Raw genomic sequence first — 18,259 nt, 5'->3', positions numbered from 1 at the left:
CAAATAATTTTCAAGTGGAACTTTTTTGAGGAAGTGAGGGGGGCAAAAATCAGGGGGAAAAAAGCATTTTTTAGGGGTACATCGACATGAAAATTTGGACCGACATCAATATCCGATATTAATATTGCTGTTATGGCCAATAGCTGATATTTACAGATTTTGCATGTATTTCTCTTTCCTTTTAACATTGTAAGATGACTTTCCTGCTTCCGTTAAGCATCACACAGTCCCACACTGCATCACTCAAACTCACATGACCAACTCACTCCCCTTACAGACACACAAATAGCAACAAAATGAAAATCCATGTCAGTTGGTAATATTGACCGATACCCATATGTTAAGAAATGACCGACATCGGCCAATATCAGTGTTAGTGACAATATATTGTGCCTCACAAACTTTTATTTTGCCTTTTTTACTCTAGTGCATCATTCACCAACCTTGTTTTGTCTGCTTTAATCAAACTGTAGTTGGTTTGCCTGGAAAGTCTGGTTTGTTTGTGGAGGTGTGAATGTGCAATTAAACTCTGATGTGAACCAAAAAAGCGAACTCTGATCCACCTAAAAATCCTGATCTCGGTTCAATTGAAATGAGCTCTGGTGCAATTTCAAGGTATATGTGAACGCCAAGCGGACTGGAGAGTGATCACTCCAACATCAGGAAATGGACTAGGGCATTCTGGGTAAATACAGAATGCCCTAAAACAAATAAGCTAGTCTAGCTCTACCAAGAGAAATGGCTGATGGTCTTTTGCCAAAGAGAAATCCTACAACCTCTATAATCTGATGCTACTCTATTTCAGTTAATATTTTGTGAAGAAGGAAGTTGCACTCTGTGTCTTATTCAGAGGTTTTATATTGTTTTTGGTGCAGCGCCATCACAGGCGAGAAGGGAAATAGGTTGTTGAAAGGGTTTGGTTCAGTGTAGTGCTAAAGTGAATCGTACCAACTGAAAATGAGACAAATGTTGCATTTTCAGTTTTCAATCGAACCCAGTTTGCCCAACCATCAGGTGTGAAAACACCGTATAATCCAGGGCAAGAAATTGCATGTAGTTGGTAAACAGAGTCCACCTGTGTGGAAATAAATCTCATCTTGAATCACAGGAATCTTTTTTTACTTCCTCCTGTGATTTTCTCGACTTTTTTCCCCATCCGTCCAACCACAATTTCACTGCCCACATTTGGTTATCACTTCACCTCTCTCTGCCTGCACTTCATCCCCCCTTTTCTATCGACTGACTACCAAGCCTCCTGAGGCAGTCACAGGGCAGGTAGAAAGAGGGGGCTCCTGCAGCCTGACACTTGGAGGGCTAATTAACCTCCAGATCGCTGTGGTCAAGCTGTGGAATAAAAAGAAGCAATGAACGGAAGGAGCAAGGTCAAGACATAGCCCAGGATAAGTTTTTTGGGGGGGGGTTTAAATGAGAAGATGTCAGTTTTGTGCCATGAGTCAACATTGATGAGTGTGGATTCAACTCTAGCAGTTGGGTTTTAAAGGTCAAAGATTCTGTCTGTTGGTCGTCAGAGAGAGAAAAACCTTATGAGCGTTACTAAAACGGAGAGAAGAGAAACGTGTTCAAGGGAAAGACGTGTTTTTTCAGTCTTGGATTGGCAGTCAGATTGAAAGATGTATTAAAATTGAAAACTTGCTTCTGGAAACAACTGCCTCTTCATGAACAGCCCACAGGTTGGTGGCAGCCCGACAGCAACAGGAGGACGCGAGTGGAGTGGGATGCAAACATTCTGGTGTGAAGCATTAAGAAGGCAGCAGAAGAAGAGAGCCTCTTTGATTCCACAAGAGGGACTAGAGAGGAGAGATTAGGGGATGGAGAGGGAGGAGAAGAGAGGGATGAGACTTGAAGCTTCTGTTAACAAGCTGGAGGAGGAGGGAGGCGTGTCGCTCTGCGCTCATTAAGGACTCGGATTCACACCTGCATGCATTAGGCAGAGGAGTGTTGGGTGTTTCTCTCTGATGGTGCAGCATGATGGAAAGATTTGCGTGGATTAGGATGACATCACCCGACCTCTAGACCTGTTACGATACATTATTTTCACTGGACGTTAAATTGTCCAGTGCGATAAACGATAATGTTATTGTTTTGAAGCCATTTTTTAACGGATATGATTATGATAGTGACATGATGATGCAGTAAGCCTAGGCATACTTTACTAGATCACAGATTGTCCCAGAAATGGTTGCAATAAACGGTATCGTTGTTTTTAAACCGTTTTCAGCTAATATGAAAGCTATTGCAGCAGGATGAAAAGGTTTTTCTTGTTTATGGTAAATCTGGGCAGAAAGGTCATGACATCACTCGACCTCTAGGCCTGTCACAATAACAAATTTTACTGGACAATGAATTGCCCCAGATATTACTGCAATAAACGATAATATTGTAGTTTAAAGACCATTTTCAAATAAAATGATATATGCATAATTATGCAAGTACCACTAGGCTTGTCTCAATAACAGATTTTATTGGATGATAATAAAACAACAATAATATCGTTGTTTTGAGACCATTTTCAAGTGTTACAGGCATAATAATGTGAGTTTGCTCTCTCAAGTTTGCTCTTTCAGACTCTAATAAACTTTATTTTTGTACAAAACAATCCACACTGGAACTGGAAGACATTTTAAATATCCAAAGTAAAGCACAGCAAACAAAAGCAATAAATAAGGAAAGTAAAAACCACACACAACCAAAATGGATTATGAAGTCTCTGTAATCAAAATTACCCTTAAAAAAAACCCCATCAGAATGGAAATGACCAATCTTATTTTCATTTATTACGCGATTAATTGCTTATTGCGACACAGTTACTTACCTGCTGCCCTGGTCCTTTGCTAATCAGGTCTGGAGGGACAGCAGTCTTGAACAGTCCCAGAGAGGCCTGGCGGTGTAATTGGCAGCAGGTCTTACATCACAGATCGTTTGAGCCCTAAAGGTTGCAGCTGTGCCCGGCCTGCATTAAAGAGCTCCGAGGCTGACAGTTTGGATTTTCATTTAGGCAATTGAAAGCATCACTCTTGGTCTAGTTTAATTACTCTTCTGCGCCTGCACGAGAGGTGCTGTAATTCTCCCGACTTCTCCCTTCAGGGGGTCGCCACGGTAACTCCTCTGCCTCCATCTCTCTCCACCGGCGTTCTCCTCTGAACTCCTCCAGCTCTGCCATCTGTCTTTATATTAGCACTTTACAACAGGCCTCACCATCAATCTCTACCCTTCACTCCTTCAGCTCTGCTTCTTTGAAAAATCAACCTTGAAATCGGGCTCCGTCCACTCCGTCCTGGCTTCACCATCTTCATTATCTCTCTTGTGTACCAACCAAACGTTTCCATTGGTTGGTTGACCTTCTCCACCAGCAGGAGCTCTAGTCCTAGCAGCATTCCCCTTCTTGATCCTACTGACTTTCATGTTTCTTCTTTTGTGTCTTTGTGACCTTAAACTGTTTAATTTTGGTCTTTGCTAGTATTTCTCAAGTCTGTCCTCACAGACCACTGTCATGCATGTTTTCTGTCTCACTTGCTGTAGAAGCCTTTTAATTATTCACTTATTCAAGCCAGGTGTGTGGCAGAAGAGAAACACATAAAACATGCAGGGCGGTGGTAACTCATATATCCACCTACTGTCTTCCACCTTCTTCATCAGTGCAGTCATGTCAAGTTTATTTGTATTGCACATTTCAGCAACAAGGCAGATCAATGTGCTTTACATTGTGAAAATATCCTAAACATCAATCATATAGTCAACGCTTGTGAACGTTTGACAAAATCAGAAACATTTTGTCAAGTGCCATCAATAAAATCATCAGTACACATCAGATATGTTGGTTAATGTTTCGTTTATTATGGATTAAAGCAACTAAACAGGTTGGTTGTTAATCTTGATTTAAAGGAACTCGTGTTTTGGGTGTTTTGCAGTTTTCTGGAAGCTTGTTCCAGATTTGTGGTGCATAGAAGCTGAATGCTGGTTCTGGTTCTGCTGTGCATCCCCAGAACCAGAAGACCTGAGAGGTCTGGAAGTTGATACAACAACAGCAGATCTTTAATGTATTTTGATGATTTTTAAACTAACAAAACTATCATATTGTCTCGTCACTAAATTTGAATTAGACCTGCTTATCACCCCTTCCACAAACCTTACAAGTCATGATTGATTGAATAGCTGCCATGCTGGTTTAAGCAGGCACTGAGCACAATGAGGACTGTCAGGTGTCCAGGTTGGATCCTGACACCATAGCTCTACTTCACCTGATGGATGTGTCGGCAGGAGGTCTGCATCCAGCTTCAGCCTCCAGGTTAATAGACTTGGCTAACAATCTCATTAATCACCCGTCCAAGGGAGAGGAGTTAGATTGGCCAACGCAGTAGATCAAGAGAAATTATCTCTAGCTGTTGAGTCCATTCTTGCCCAGTTTGATGCTTTCATTGTGTGCTGAAATTCTATGAAATTAACTTTACAATATTTTTTTGGCACTAGTGGTTTTTATTCCACATTAATCTGACAGGAAGTGGGGAAAGACATGTGGCAAAGGAACCAATGACGGGGCTCAAACTTGGGTTGCCTGTTGTAGACATTTTGCCACTCAGCGCCCCTGAAATGAACTGTGACGGTCTGACACAGTTAAAGCTGTAATCTTAAACTCTGCTAAGCTTCGTGTCCCTGTCATTCCCCTTTCCATTCGCAGCTTTTCGTTACCTGCCACAGACGATTGTCAGTGGGAAAAAAAATCCTCAGTCTGCTTGGTTTCCTTGCCTCCTGGCTTGATAAGCTGCTGCTGAATTGAGTATTTTGGCTGAGATGCCTGGCTGACACATTCCTCAATTGTCATCAAATCTGACCGAGTTTATGTCAGATTTTGTCTTCTAGTTATGAATGAGAGATGTGGTACTTCCTGGACTTTTCAGGAACACTACAAAGCGAATTGACTGTGTAGCTACAGAAGATTCAACCTATTTGGACACATCATTGCGCGTGTTCACCTTATGGCAAAGATTACTTCCAAATTCCTTTCATGCTCATCATTTACCATCTAAATATTCTGAAATAATTTTTATCTTTTTTCATGAAATGAAGTAAAACTTACAGGTATCATATGACATCATATTAATTATGCCATTGTATAGTGTGCAAGCCAGTTTGCTATTTCAATCTCTTTCACATAAAGCTTTCTTTGTCTTCATCTTTCTTTCTGTTTTGTCTAACTATATTTCTCTTTCTGCCTATTTCCTTATCTATTTCTTTGTCTATCTTTGGATTTTTTCTTTTTGTCTGTTTCTTTCTGTCTATCACTTTGATTTTTTGTAATTCTGTCTTTTTTCTCTCTGTGTCTATGCCTTTCTGCCTTTATTTCTGCCTTTATTTCCTTGTCTTTGTTTTTCTTTCTTCGTCTTTGTGGAGGTAAATTTAAGAAGAGGTGGTGAAAAGATGCCTTCCATATCCCAGAATATGGAAAGCATATTCCTTTCTCTTTCCCCATTTTTCTGTCTCCCTACAATGTTTTCATGATTGGCCAACGGTCTGAGGTTTTTCACCCGTCCTCACAAACTGCTGAGTAGTCCTGTTTTTGTTTTCTGGAGATGACACCATTTCCCAAAACCATTTTGAATAAAATGTACAGTAAAACAGAACATCTTTGGGTGCGAACTAAAAGATGGATGCGTCTTTAAGAAGTGCTCACTTTGTGGATTTTTATTCATTATTTGGTCGTTGGGAGCAAATTCTAGAAAGATCTCACCAGAGATCCCCTGCTTATCTCTGGTGCGCCTGCAAGCCCACAGCAGGTCTTCCTCCCCGCCTGCAGCAGGCTCCATGTAGGAGCAACCAACCGTGGTGCTGACAGAACGTCCCATCTTCTATCAGTTTGGATTATTGGGGCGTAAGCTCTTCGATTAGAAGAGAGGGAGCAGGCATGCATTACCAATAACGTCCCAGATAAGTGTGAGCAGAGCAGACTGAGCCACACGCCCAGACAGGCTGCAGCCACCATGTTCTTTTTGCCTTTAGCAGAAATGTTGCAGACATTTGCTCTAATACTTTCTCAACTTTCATGTGATCTACTCTTTCAACTAGGACCACTTAGAGCTGCACTCACTTCGAGTTTATCATGTAAAAAAAACGGCGTCAATCAGTCCTGCTTCAAACAGATCATGAGAATAGAGGGAGGTTGTTCAAAGGAAGAACGGGTCTCCATGCATGAACCGCCCTGTTCTGTGAAAGAACAGCAATCTACTGATAATGAAATGGCTGTGATTGAATATGAGATGGAGCTTAACAAGAAACTCTCCTTTTTTCACTAGATAAGTTTATTGTAAAGGTGTCTTAGCAGCCTATTACAAATCCTGACATGAAAGGGCAGAAATCACACAGTCAATGAGTAAATGACAAGAGAAGCTTCAGAAACCGCGTTAGGTAACAGGAAGTGACACTTATTGGCTTATAGGCTGCATTCATGAACCCTAAGTACAAACATAGCAATGTAAGAGCGTTTCCTTTAAAATGAGCTCACTCAGATTGTATGTAAAGCGCCTATCTTCTGCAAGCACCGTTACATTTCAGTATGTGAGGATGAATTCCTTAAATCTTTGGAGGGATACTTTCTAAGAGCTGCAAAATGTTATGAAAACGTCGGACGACAATGGTTTTGCATGTTGCTATGACAATATTTTCTGCCATTGTGATTCTCCTGTCACTCACAGCGAGCTAAAGTGTTTACATGTCCGCCATGATTTTCTGTGTCTTCAGTTTGTTTCTCTTGTTTTCCCAGAATGCCGAGGTGTCGGTATTCGAGGTCAACATTCGGTTCATCGGGGGACTCTTGGCAGCGTACTACCTCTCTGGACAGGAAGTAAGTGCCTTACGCTTTTCACTGTAACTTTGATTTGAATGTTATTGTCTTTGGAACTGTTAGAAGTGTGATCAGCTCAAGCAAGTGGGTGAAAATGTTGGAACTTGAGCAGTTTGTTTTTTTTCTACTTGCCTCTGAGATTTGAAAACAAAATTGTAGGAGAAAACAGATTTACAGCGAAGTCTGTCCCATTAACATTACTTGATACGTGAGATAATTTTTTTTTTTGCCAAATCAATACTGAAATAAATTAGATTTTGCGTCTGTCCTTGTTAGTAGCATTGGAGAAATAATAAGAATCAGTAGAAAGTTCTTCGGGTCATCCCCCCCAGTCCTTGAATGACATAAAAGTTGATCTTGTTACAGATTTTAAACCCACATTTGCTCTGAAAGAGACTGTTTATATGGGAAAATACCAGGCAGGAAGTTACCTGCAGAGTTATTGCAATTTTAAAAAAGTTTCCCTCTAAAATGAATGTTTCTCCCTTTTTTTTCCCCAGAAGAGAAAAAAAGAAACATGCAATACATCTAAATACAACTATTTAGCTGTATTGTAAATAGTTGAGGATCAAACATCTAAAGCACCTATTATTTATTTACAAACACAAAACAGAAACATTTTCTGCTTTGGAAAAATCAAAAATTAAAAGCAAATATTCCATCTTTATCTTATAAACTAGTTTAAGTCTATGAACACTGACATGAAAACAAGTCTTCAGTCATTTCTCTGCAGCCTCTTACGAATCAATAGCTGCGATTCCATTACGACTGCACAGAACTTTGTTGACACTACACTGTCATAAAAAGCACAATTTCGCAATTGCAATGTTTCCGTTAAGATGCTTGTATCGTAATCAAGTATAAGATACTTGATTAAAATCACACCTCTATGTAATAAGTCGTTAGAAAAGCATACAACACTATCATCCTCCATCCACTTCCTGTCGTCTTCTTCATCTTTTCTGCCAGTAGTAACATCTGGTCGTTGATCATGCGACTCGTGATCCGGAAAAGTTAATGTTGTAATTTTGGAAAGTATGCTAATTACGATACACCCCAATAACCACTTTTTCCTAGCACAAAAACTTTTTATTGAAAAACACGTTTTCTTTTTTGAAATTGTCGTGTTTCCATTAGGCGAACTTGTTTTTGTAATTCCAGGTTGGAATTTTTTGAACTAACAAACAAAAATTAGCCAATTCTCTGCAACCCAGAACCTTTATCCCCCATCTCCTTCACTCAGTCAACTCCACCCTCTTCGCCCAAACATTCATCATTGCCCACTAGAGTAATAACCGAAGCTGTGGGTGGTGGGAAAGGAAGGATATGAAGCGTGGGAGGTAAAGACAGTGATGGAGGGAGCAGAGGGGAGAGGTGCGCTGGGACTGTGAAGATGAGTGGAGGATGTTTGGAGGTGATTGTTACTGCTAAAAAAAAAAAAAAGAGGGAATGACAATGATGAATAGCTGAGGGACGATAAAAGCAGGAGGAACTGATTCTTCACTCTGTGGACACGTTCTTGAGCAAGGCACTTAACCCTCCCAACTGGTGCAGTCAGCCTGCAGCAGAGAGACGGCTTCATCTCAGGGGAGTCGTTATGTACCTCTGTGTTAATAGTAAAAAAAAAAAAAATAGTAAGCAAATGTGAGCGAGAACCTCTGGATCAGTTAGCGACCCGGAAGCTGCCATCCCCCCACCCTCTCCGCCGGTCTCCACACTCTTACTGCTCTTGAAGTTGTGCAGCCCGACCTTGTTAAAGCAGTCCCCCGGCGCTGGGCCTCATGTCCTCAGCGGTGGTAATAATCTGCCAAGCACCGCTCTAAGCATCCTTGGCAACACGTCCTTGGCAACACACTCTTCCCTGGGGAGCGCACCTACTCAGCCAGGTTACACACTGCCAGGTCAGGCTTCGAAAACGAGGAATGAGTGAGAGACTGTGCGCTCTGCTGCAGGAGGTGACTCAGCAACTGATCGCATATGATAATTTAGCTCTGACCTACTGCCATGACATGTATTGTTATGTAAAATGTACGTTTTTGTGCTTTACATCACGTTATGTTATTCTCATATCAAAAACAGATCTGGAGTGTTGCTTATATTCATGAAATCCTTTAATCTCCATGGCAACCTTTCAGCTGCTCAAAGTGTCTTGTTGGTCCTAGTGCCATCTTCAGGAATAAAGCTCCTCCTTAGAGCTGCAGTTTCCAAGCTTCTGCCTCACAGAGCAGCCCAACCTCATAAACTCCTCCACTCAGCTCCTTCAGACTAGCCAGCAGCAATTAGCAAACATCTGGTGGAGCTGAGCTTCTGCTGAGCTCAATATAGGAGCTAATTCTCAGTGAAACACTGGAAAAGATTAATAAAGGAGCCGTGTTGTGATGACTTCCTGAAGGCAGAGTTTCAGAAAGAGCAGGAATTTCTTAGAGACAGAGCCCCAATTTGAAGGTGTTAAATTACAAAGTCAAATGTTTTTCAAGTCATATTTGATACACTGTATACAGCATTTTTATTACGGCTGTAACAATTACTTGATTGTGCTGTAAAATTGAACTATATGCATGGAAAACACGTAACACTGCCCCTTTAAGAACAGCCACTGTCAATTGTCATTACACTGGCCCGATAGTTTAATCCTGAGAATAAGTTGAACTCTTTGACTTTCGGAAACAAATACTGAAATTTACTTGTATTTTCTTTTATGACAATGGAATGTAACATAATGACTTGATTGTGCTATAAAATAACATTATGTATATATAATCCATAATACGAGTGACTGTTTGAGTTATATTTGCCTTTAGTTTAATCAATCTGAATAGTTTTTTTTCTCATGGACAAATGGTCACTACCCAAGTTAAGAACCAACGCAGAGATTATAAATAGAAGGTGGATGCCACTAAAATTACTCCTTGTTTCTTTAAAAATTGTTGAGTAAACATATGTTTTCAAATGAAATTTTGCGACAGTTGTCGATAGAGCCTGCCTGATATGCAGAGGAAAATCGTTCCATGCGCATTTTGAAGTACGACATTCAGAAAGGTTGTTGGAAACGGCAGTATCCAAAACAACTTTCTCAATTTTGCTGAGACGTTTTTACGCTTGCTTGAGGTGGTTTTTGGCTTTTCTGAAAACGAGTGACTTCAGTAAAGAGGACGTATAAACACATTTTGTGAATAACTCTTAGCGTACCCAACATTCCCATGCACTGGCTTGTCTGTGCCTTACCAGAGGCATGAAACTTGGAATACTTTCCAGATCCAGACCTTCAGTTCGGAGGGGATCACTTTCAATTTTTCTGGGATGTGTGTTCCATTCTAATTATCTAATTAGCACTTTATTTTCTTTTTCGCAACATTTTAAAAGTTAACTCAACATTTGCATGACAGTTGGATGGAAACATACAGTAGCTCATCTCTGCGAAGCCTGTTTCAGCAAACTTTGCCTACTGATAAAAGCATCTTACCTGGAGATTTGATTTCACAGTAAAATAAAATCCATTTAAGTTTGAGGTTGTGATGAAATGTATCGGAGGTCAACAGGCTTGAGTCCTACTTTTTAAGGCCTCCTGTCAGTCTTTGATATCACAGCAGGTCTTAAAGAGTCTAATAACCAGAGGAAGCCGTGCTGTAGTGGGCGGACTTGGGCGAAGCGGCTGAACAGAGTCTGGCTCTGCGTTGGAGAGGCTTCCTGGCTCATTTAGAGTTTTGATGTTTCTCCCACACAAAGCTCATCTCTCCGTCTTCAGCCACCATCTGCAAATTTCCCCTTTGGCTTCTGTGCTGCGTTTCATCTTCAGCCACTCATTATTAAATGTGAATAACATTTCGCAGGTTTTACTCGGGTCTACCACGCATTTCCAAAGCTGCCAACGGCTACACCAACAAAATAAAATGAAATAAATAAACGCCCAAATGGTTGGCTCTAATCCTGACATCAGGCAAACGAGAAGGGTGAGATGGTTTTACTTGTTTTAGAACAAATAGAGATTTGATGCAAAGGGGGGGAAACAAATTAGGGACGAGGAGAACAGAGACCGATTGGCCGAAGCGAAAGAAATACAGTTGGGAGAAGAAAAGTGGCATCATGTAGAGAGGAAGAGCAGGAGATCAGTATTCAGGAGGAAGTGGTTCGGGTCTCGGAGAGATCTCGGAGGAGCAGTGATGGATTGTGTTTACTCCCATGTCTGTCTCTAGCTTTTCTCCTTTGTCTCTGTGTTATTTTCCTCTAATGTCGCCACCATGTTTTTTTCCCCCTATGGTCATGCTCCGTGTTCCTTTTTCTCTCTTGTTTTCATCACTTCTATCTTGAACTTTCCACCCGCCTGCCTGCATAAAGCAGAATGCATGGATCATAGATATCTTCTCATTTGCTTTTAAACGTAATATAACATTGTTCCTATTGCCACTTTTAGATGTAATATGGAGAATTGGCAACAGAAATCACCAGTGACTTTATTTTCTATGATGACTTAAAGTTTGAGTTTAATTTTTTTTCGAAAAAAGAGAAACTGTTTAAAACTGAGGACAAGAACACAGTAAAAATGTAGTCTTTGCGGAAAAAACTAGTTATTACTTTTGTGGTTATATTTTCAATAAAAACATAACTAGGAATGGGACGATTACCTGTATCAAGGTATAACATATTGTGAAAAGTTACAGTTTCCAAAACCTCTTTTTAGATTGCTAAAATTTTACGTCGGCTGAAAGGAAAGCTTAATCGCTTTTCCCTTTGGATTTATGTTCTGTCAGGAAAGCACAGATGGTAATGATGTGCAAAATATAGTTACTGGCACCCATTAATCTAATGAAATGTTTGTGTTTTAAAGCTGCAGTTACATAAATACAACCAGGAAGTCTGGAGGCTCTGAGCGGACTATTTTACCAGCTGATTTCCACTGGTTATGCTTATGTTACTCTGTAAAGGCGAGAAATGTAAAGGGTAAAAAGTAAAATTTTAAAACTACTTCAAAATTTACAGTGGAAACCAGATACTTTCATTCGCTATGAACACATTGGTAATCATTTTTTCACCGTCTAATAATCAGACAAAATGTTTTGGGTCAGGTAAGATTATGAACATGGTTTCTTTTAGCTACCTGGTAAAAAGAAATTCAGTTTCTTTGTTTGCACGTCCATCCATCCATCCATCCATCCATCTTCTTCCGCTTATCCGAGGTCGGGTCGCGGGGGTAGCAGCTTCAGAAGGGAGGCCCAGACTTCCCTCTCCCCAGCCACTTCTTCCAGCTCCTCCGGGGGAATCCCGAGGCGTTCCCAGGCCAGCCGAGAGACATAGTCCCTCCAGCGTGTCCTGGGTCTTCCCCGGGGCCTCCTCCCGGTGGGACGTGCCCGGAACACCTCACCAGGGAGGCGTCCAGGAGGCATCCTGACCAGATGCCCAAGCCACCTCAACTGGCTCCTCTCGATGTGAAGGAGCAGCGGCTCTACTCTGAGTCCCTCCCGGATGGCTGAGCTTCTCACCCTATCTCTAAGGGAGAGCCCAGCCACCCTACGGAGAAAACCCATTTCGGCCGCTTGTATCCGCGATCTCGTTCTTTCGGTCATGACCCAAAGCTCATGACCATAGATGAGGGTGGGAACGTAGATCGACCGGTAAATCGAGAGCTTCGCTTTTTGGCTCAGCTCTCTCTTCACCACGACGGACCGGTACAGCGCCCGCTTGACAGCAGACGCTGCGCCAATCCGCCTGTCGATCTCCCGCTCCCTTCTTCCCCCATTCGTGAACAAGATCCCGAGATACTTAAACTCCTCCACTTGGGGCAGGACACCCCCCCTGACCCGGAGAAGGCACTCTACCCTTTTCCGGCTCAAGACCATGGCCTCGGATTTGGAGGCACTGATCCCCATCCCGGCCGCTTCACACTCGGCTGCGAACCGATCCAGCGAGAGCTGCAGATCACGATCTGATGAAGCCAAAAGGACCACAACGTCTGCGAAAAGCAGAGATGAGATCCTGAGGCCACCAAATCGGATCCCCTCAACACCTTGGCTGCGCCTAGAAATTCTGTCCATGAAAGTGATGAACAGAATCGGTGACAAAGGGCAGCCCTGGCGGAGTCCAACTCTCACCGGAAACGAGCCCGACTTACTGCCGGCAATGCGGACCAGACTCTGACACCGGTCATACAGGGACCTGACAGCCCGTATCAAAGGGCCCGGTACCCCATACTCCCGGAGAACCCCCCACAGGGCTCCCCGAGGGACACGGTCGAACGCCTTCTCCAAGTCCACAAAACACATGTAGACTGGTTGGGCGAACTCCCATGCACCCTCCAGGACCCTGCTGAGGGTGTAGAGCTGGTCCAGTGTTCCACGACCAGGACGAAAACCACACTGCTCTTCCTGAATCCGAGGTTCGACTATCCGACGGACCCTCCTCTCCAGGACCCCTGAATAGACCTTGCCAGGGAGGCTTAAGAGTGTGACCCCTCTATAATTGGAGCACACCCTCCGGTCCCCCTTTTTGAACAGGGGAACCACCACCCCAGTCTGCCAATCCAGGGGAACTGCCCCCGATGTCCATGCGATATTGCACGTTGTTCAAACAAATATTGAACCACATTTTTCACTTCTGATACCAATAAGGATAACTGAGGTTTGGTATCGGCAGAAAGACGGTTCTGAATTCAAAAAAAGTTTTTTCTTGCTTCATAAACTTTGTCAAACATGTAAAAACAACAACTTTAATTTGTTCAGTCAGTAGAATTAGAATTATAACACCAAATGTAAAAAATAAACTGCAACAAACATTTCAAGTGGTTGAGTGCAATTAGGGACTCTAAATATAATCTTACAGGTCCAGTTCCTCAAAGGTACGTCTCCATTATATAAGGGTGTACTGTTGAACTGCTAATAGCAGAAGTTGTCCACATGTAAGGCCACTGTTGATTGTTCTGAAATTGGACTTCCAGATGTGTACAACGGGTCTGCAGCAGCGTTGTTAGCAGCACAATCATCCACTGTTAGTATGTGAAGTTAAGGCATTGTTTCCTTAGAGTGAGGAGAGCACTTACAGAAAGGGCTTCTGGTGTTGTATTAATGCTTCAATTATAGAACTGGAGAAAGCACTGTTATTTGCACAAATGGCTTGGTTCTCAAGTGCATGTGTGTGCATGTGTGTTCCCCTCAGCATGTTTGCATATTGTACCTGAGGTCAGAGCAAATCTCTCAAAGCAAAAGGATTTATATCAGTTTTTTTTTATCCATGAACATTGTGTGGGTGGGCTCTGATTCTAATAAAACCTCCAAACAAGAGGTGTTTTTCATTGTCCCTCTTGGTGTTTAATCACGACACATTCGTCTCCCTATCTCGGCTCTTTAGAAACATTTTTCTTTCTTCTTATTTTCGCACCTTGCCAGTCTTATTCAGCTGAGGAAAAAAGGCAAACAATATTTGCATTTACGCAGTAGGTGCTCTCCTAATTTGGTTTGCAGAGAGTTTATGAAGCCATGATGTGAAAAAGCCTAAAACTGAAACTTGGAACTTGCTATAAATCAAGGCGGCTGAACTACAAAAAGAGCTACCAGATCGCTCTGCTGAAGATGGAGATGGAACAGCAATCAGTATTCATGAGCATTTTGGAAAAGTTTGGACTTTGAGTCTTTTCCATCCCTAACCCTCTCACTACCCATTTATTGACTGGTTATTGTCAATAAAGGCCACAAATTCTGGACACATCCAGCCATCCATCAATCCTAGTGCTCATCTATCTATTCATCACTCTGTCCATCCATTCATTCTTTCACCTACCTGTCTCTTTGTACATCCTTGTTCATCCATCCATCCTTCAGTCAATGCATTTGTACATCCAACCATCTGTCTATTCTTGTTTGTTCATCCATAGAAATCTTCTGGGTCAGTGAATTCTTTCAATCTATCCATCTATCCTTCCATCTGTCCATTCATTCGTCCACCCCTGTCCATCCACTGCTGTCTATCATCCATTCATCCATTCTAACATCTGTCCAGACAGCCAGTCATCCTAGCATTCCCCCATCTGTTCCAGCATTCATCCAACCATCCATCCGTCCATTCTTTCAAGTGTTCATCCATTGGTCCATCTTTCCAGGTGTTCATCCATCTATCGTAGCATTCGCCCATTCGTTCAAGCGTTAATCGATCTATCCATCCTAGCGTTCAGCTATCTATTCCACACTCTGTCCATCCATCCATCCATCCTGACCTTGTTCATCCATCCGTCTTTCACTCCATACATTTGTCCATCTGTCCCTCCCTTCACCCAACCATCAATCCATTCTTGTTTGTCCATTCAATCTTTTACCCATCAGTCTATCAGTCATCCATTGCTCCATCCCTCCCACCCACAGTAAAAACATTCTTTATATAAACTGTAGAAACTGGCTAAACATGACTGAGTCTGGAATTTAGTAGGAAGCTTAAAAGACAAAGATATGTCAGAAAACCCCAAATGAGGATGTATAGGTGGAGAAACAAGAAAAGAAGCCAGATGTTGAGGAAGTGATCAGCCACAGAAAGAAGGAAGATAGAATGACAAGGATGACTAGTGTGTAGAGCACCAGATTGCAGCGAGCGGTAACAAGGTCAGGGGAGCGAGTCAAGTCTGGCTACGTCTCATAATGAGACGGAGAGCTTCTAAAAGAGAAGCCTAGACTCTGCAGGCGTAAACATGGTGGTAGAGCCATCCTGTGGATGAACAGATGGGAGGCAGCGAGTTAAAGAGATGGAGGACGACAACGATGGCACGTCGGATGAAACCCAGAGAAGAGACACAGAGATAATGATGGGAAACAGTTGAAAGGACAGGAGAGTGACTGAAGGCCAAGGCGGATTGAAAACGTTAATGTGGGATTTGGTGGAGGCAACGGAAAAGCAAAAGTTTAGCAATTTGGCAAAAGAGAGAAAGGAAAAAGCAGTAGATGATCATTTCCTGCTTTATTTCCCATGGATCCAAAACACATTTCTAGATGATTCTATTTTTGAGACCTTCTGTATTCCCCCCACATGTTTTCCTCCAACATGACATTGCTCTCATCAGATCCCTTTCCCCTACCCGAACCAAGCTGCTCATCCTCTCTCTACACCCGCTCATTGTTGAACAAGGAACGGTTTAGCTGTAAGCCGGGGACCGGACTGCTTCATATCCCTCGCCGGCCTGTTTGATCCCACCGGGGAGCGTCGGGCCCCCTCTGATGTTTTGTCACTCGCTGAACGCATCGAGCCGAAATGGAAGGCTCCAGTCTAACTCCGCACTGCATCCTGACCTCCGCGGCGCAGCAGGGGAGCAGACAGATACCTTCAGGGAAGCCGAGCGTCTCCGCGATGATTACCAATGTGCTGTCTTAGCAGATCTTTAATGCTTTCAAGCACTGAACAGTTGCAGGCAGGTGAGTGTGGTGACATTCATCCAAAAGGAAAGGAAAAGGAAAAATCTTTCCTCCAGTCTTTCTTGGCCGTCTTTGCTGGTCTTTCAGTCTTTTTGTACAGTTTTGACATTTGACACGTCCCTAGCTTTTTTCTTTTTTAGCAATTTTGCATTTTATTCTTGTACAAAACAACAGACAAGATCGTATAAGATAAAAATGAATGCATAAAAGCATTAAAGGTCTCAAATATTCAGTTGGATGATAATCGGCACTGATGGAATCTAAATAAACGTTTTTTATTTAGATTCCCATTTCTGTGTAATATTAAAGCAAGCTATCTTATCTTTTTTTTCCCTCTCTGGGTGCTACAGATAAACCCAGAATTTTTCATACGCCTTTCAGATTTAGGTTTTAAATTATTTTCATTCAGCCTGGGTGTTTGTTTTTCATAGGAAATCAGATGGATATCTCTCGAAAGATAAAACAACCCAACAGCAGTGTTAATTTTGGAGAAAAATACATTTTTCTTACCAAAAATAATGCAGTGTTGAAGATTTATTTATTTTTGTTTTGATAACCAGTTGAAAAAATGTAATATATATATATATATATATATATATATATATATATATATTACGTTCCACTAATCTAACCATTCAATTCAATAAAACTTTATTCATCCCCAAAAAGATGTAGCAATGTGACATACAGAAAAAGACACACAACTCTAAAAGAACAATGTTAAAAAGCATTAGAATTTTTAAAATTCACATGACGAAGAACAGTGTTAGATTTTAGATGATGACGGGTCAGAGTTCAGGAGGCGCGCTGCTCTGTGGACTAATGTGTCTCCAGATCACAGCTGACCAGTTTTCTTGCAACTTTCTACATATTCTGACCTTTTTTCTGTGTTGATCATTTTATGAAAATAATTGAGCGAACTGATTGTTGTTTACCGTGTAATTCTACACTTACACACTTTTAAATTTGAATTGAAAAGAAAAATGTGAATGAAAATGTGATTTTAAATGGTAAGCAAATGTTTAAAAGGGCTTTACTGATTATGAAAGCATCAAACGAAACCAAATATTAACGTTTTTCTCTCGTCTTAGTAAGACAGGAGCACATAATGAGGCCAAGCCATTTATTTGTAGCTGCAGCTGTTGAGCCTGAGCTGCTAAACCAGCTCAGTTGTCATGCTCAGCAAGCGCTGCTGCTGTGCCAGCCAGCAGGGAACACACAAGGCGCAAGACGCACCGAGAATCGAGGGCGCCGCAACGAACAGGAGCAAATGCTAATTTCGTCTCCGCTTTGGGCTTTGCACCCCGCAAAACAAACAACTTGCAACGCTTACACAAGCCAGGGGAAAACAGCTTGCAGAAGTGCAAGTCAGATTACCGTATTTTCCGCACTATAAGGCGCACCTAAAAACCTTCAATTTTCTCAAAAGCCGACAGTGCGCCTTATAATCCGGTGCGCCTTATATATGGACCAATATTGAGCCACAACAGGTCTCACAACTACAGTAAGCAGCCGCCGACTTCATTTTCCCCCGTAGAAGAAGAAGCGTGTGGTGCACGCTGGGTTTTGTGTAAAGACCCCAAAATGGCTCCTATTAAGAGACACGCTTATGACGCAGAGTTTAAGCTCAAGGCGATCAGAGACGCAGTAGAACACAGGAATAGAGCAGCAGCCAGAGAATTAACCTCATTAGTAAATTCAGTCCACTGGTGTGTAATTTGTTTGAAAATGACTAAACACACAAAACTTGGTTTGAGGTTCCTTTTTAGCAGGACTCTAACCCTGAACGTAGAGCCAAAGGTGCAATGAAATATTGTCAAAAAAGGCCTAGTTAAAGTCCAAATCTAAAGCCTAATCTGAATTTGTCGTTTCCAGACTCTGTCCAACCAAACTAACTGAAATGGAGCAATTTTGCAAAGAATGGGTAAAAGAAGTAGACATTTCAAAATGACCTGCAGCTGTATTTATGTAATAAAATTTGAAACAGTTCGGATGTAGGTTATAAGAGTTCATAAGAAAA

The 18,259-nt window shown here is 41.9% G+C and overlaps 1 protein-coding gene across 3 annotated transcripts in view; it reads left to right on the top strand.

Annotated features, from left to right (window-relative positions):
* Nucleotides 1-18,259, top strand: part of LOC114148310 (mannosyl-oligosaccharide 1,2-alpha-mannosidase IB) — a 158,239-nt gene that overhangs the window by 71,893 nt on the left and 68,087 nt on the right. For all 3 annotated transcript variants that reach the window (XM_028023502.1, XM_028023501.1, XM_028023503.1), the window contains exon 6: nucleotides 6,776-6,856. In XM_028023502.1, the coding sequence (XP_027879303.1) occupies nucleotides 6,776-6,856 (81 nt within the window). The remainder of the gene's footprint in view (nucleotides 1-6,775; nucleotides 6,857-18,259) is intronic.

This window comes from Xiphophorus couchianus, chromosome 7 (assembly GCF_001444195.1).
Source record: "Xiphophorus couchianus chromosome 7, X_couchianus-1.0, whole genome shotgun sequence".
NCBI classification, from domain to species: domain Eukaryota; kingdom Metazoa; phylum Chordata; class Actinopteri; order Cyprinodontiformes; family Poeciliidae; genus Xiphophorus; species Xiphophorus couchianus.
Note: the sequence above shows the minus strand (reverse complement) of the source record. Positions and strands in the feature narration are given on the sequence as shown.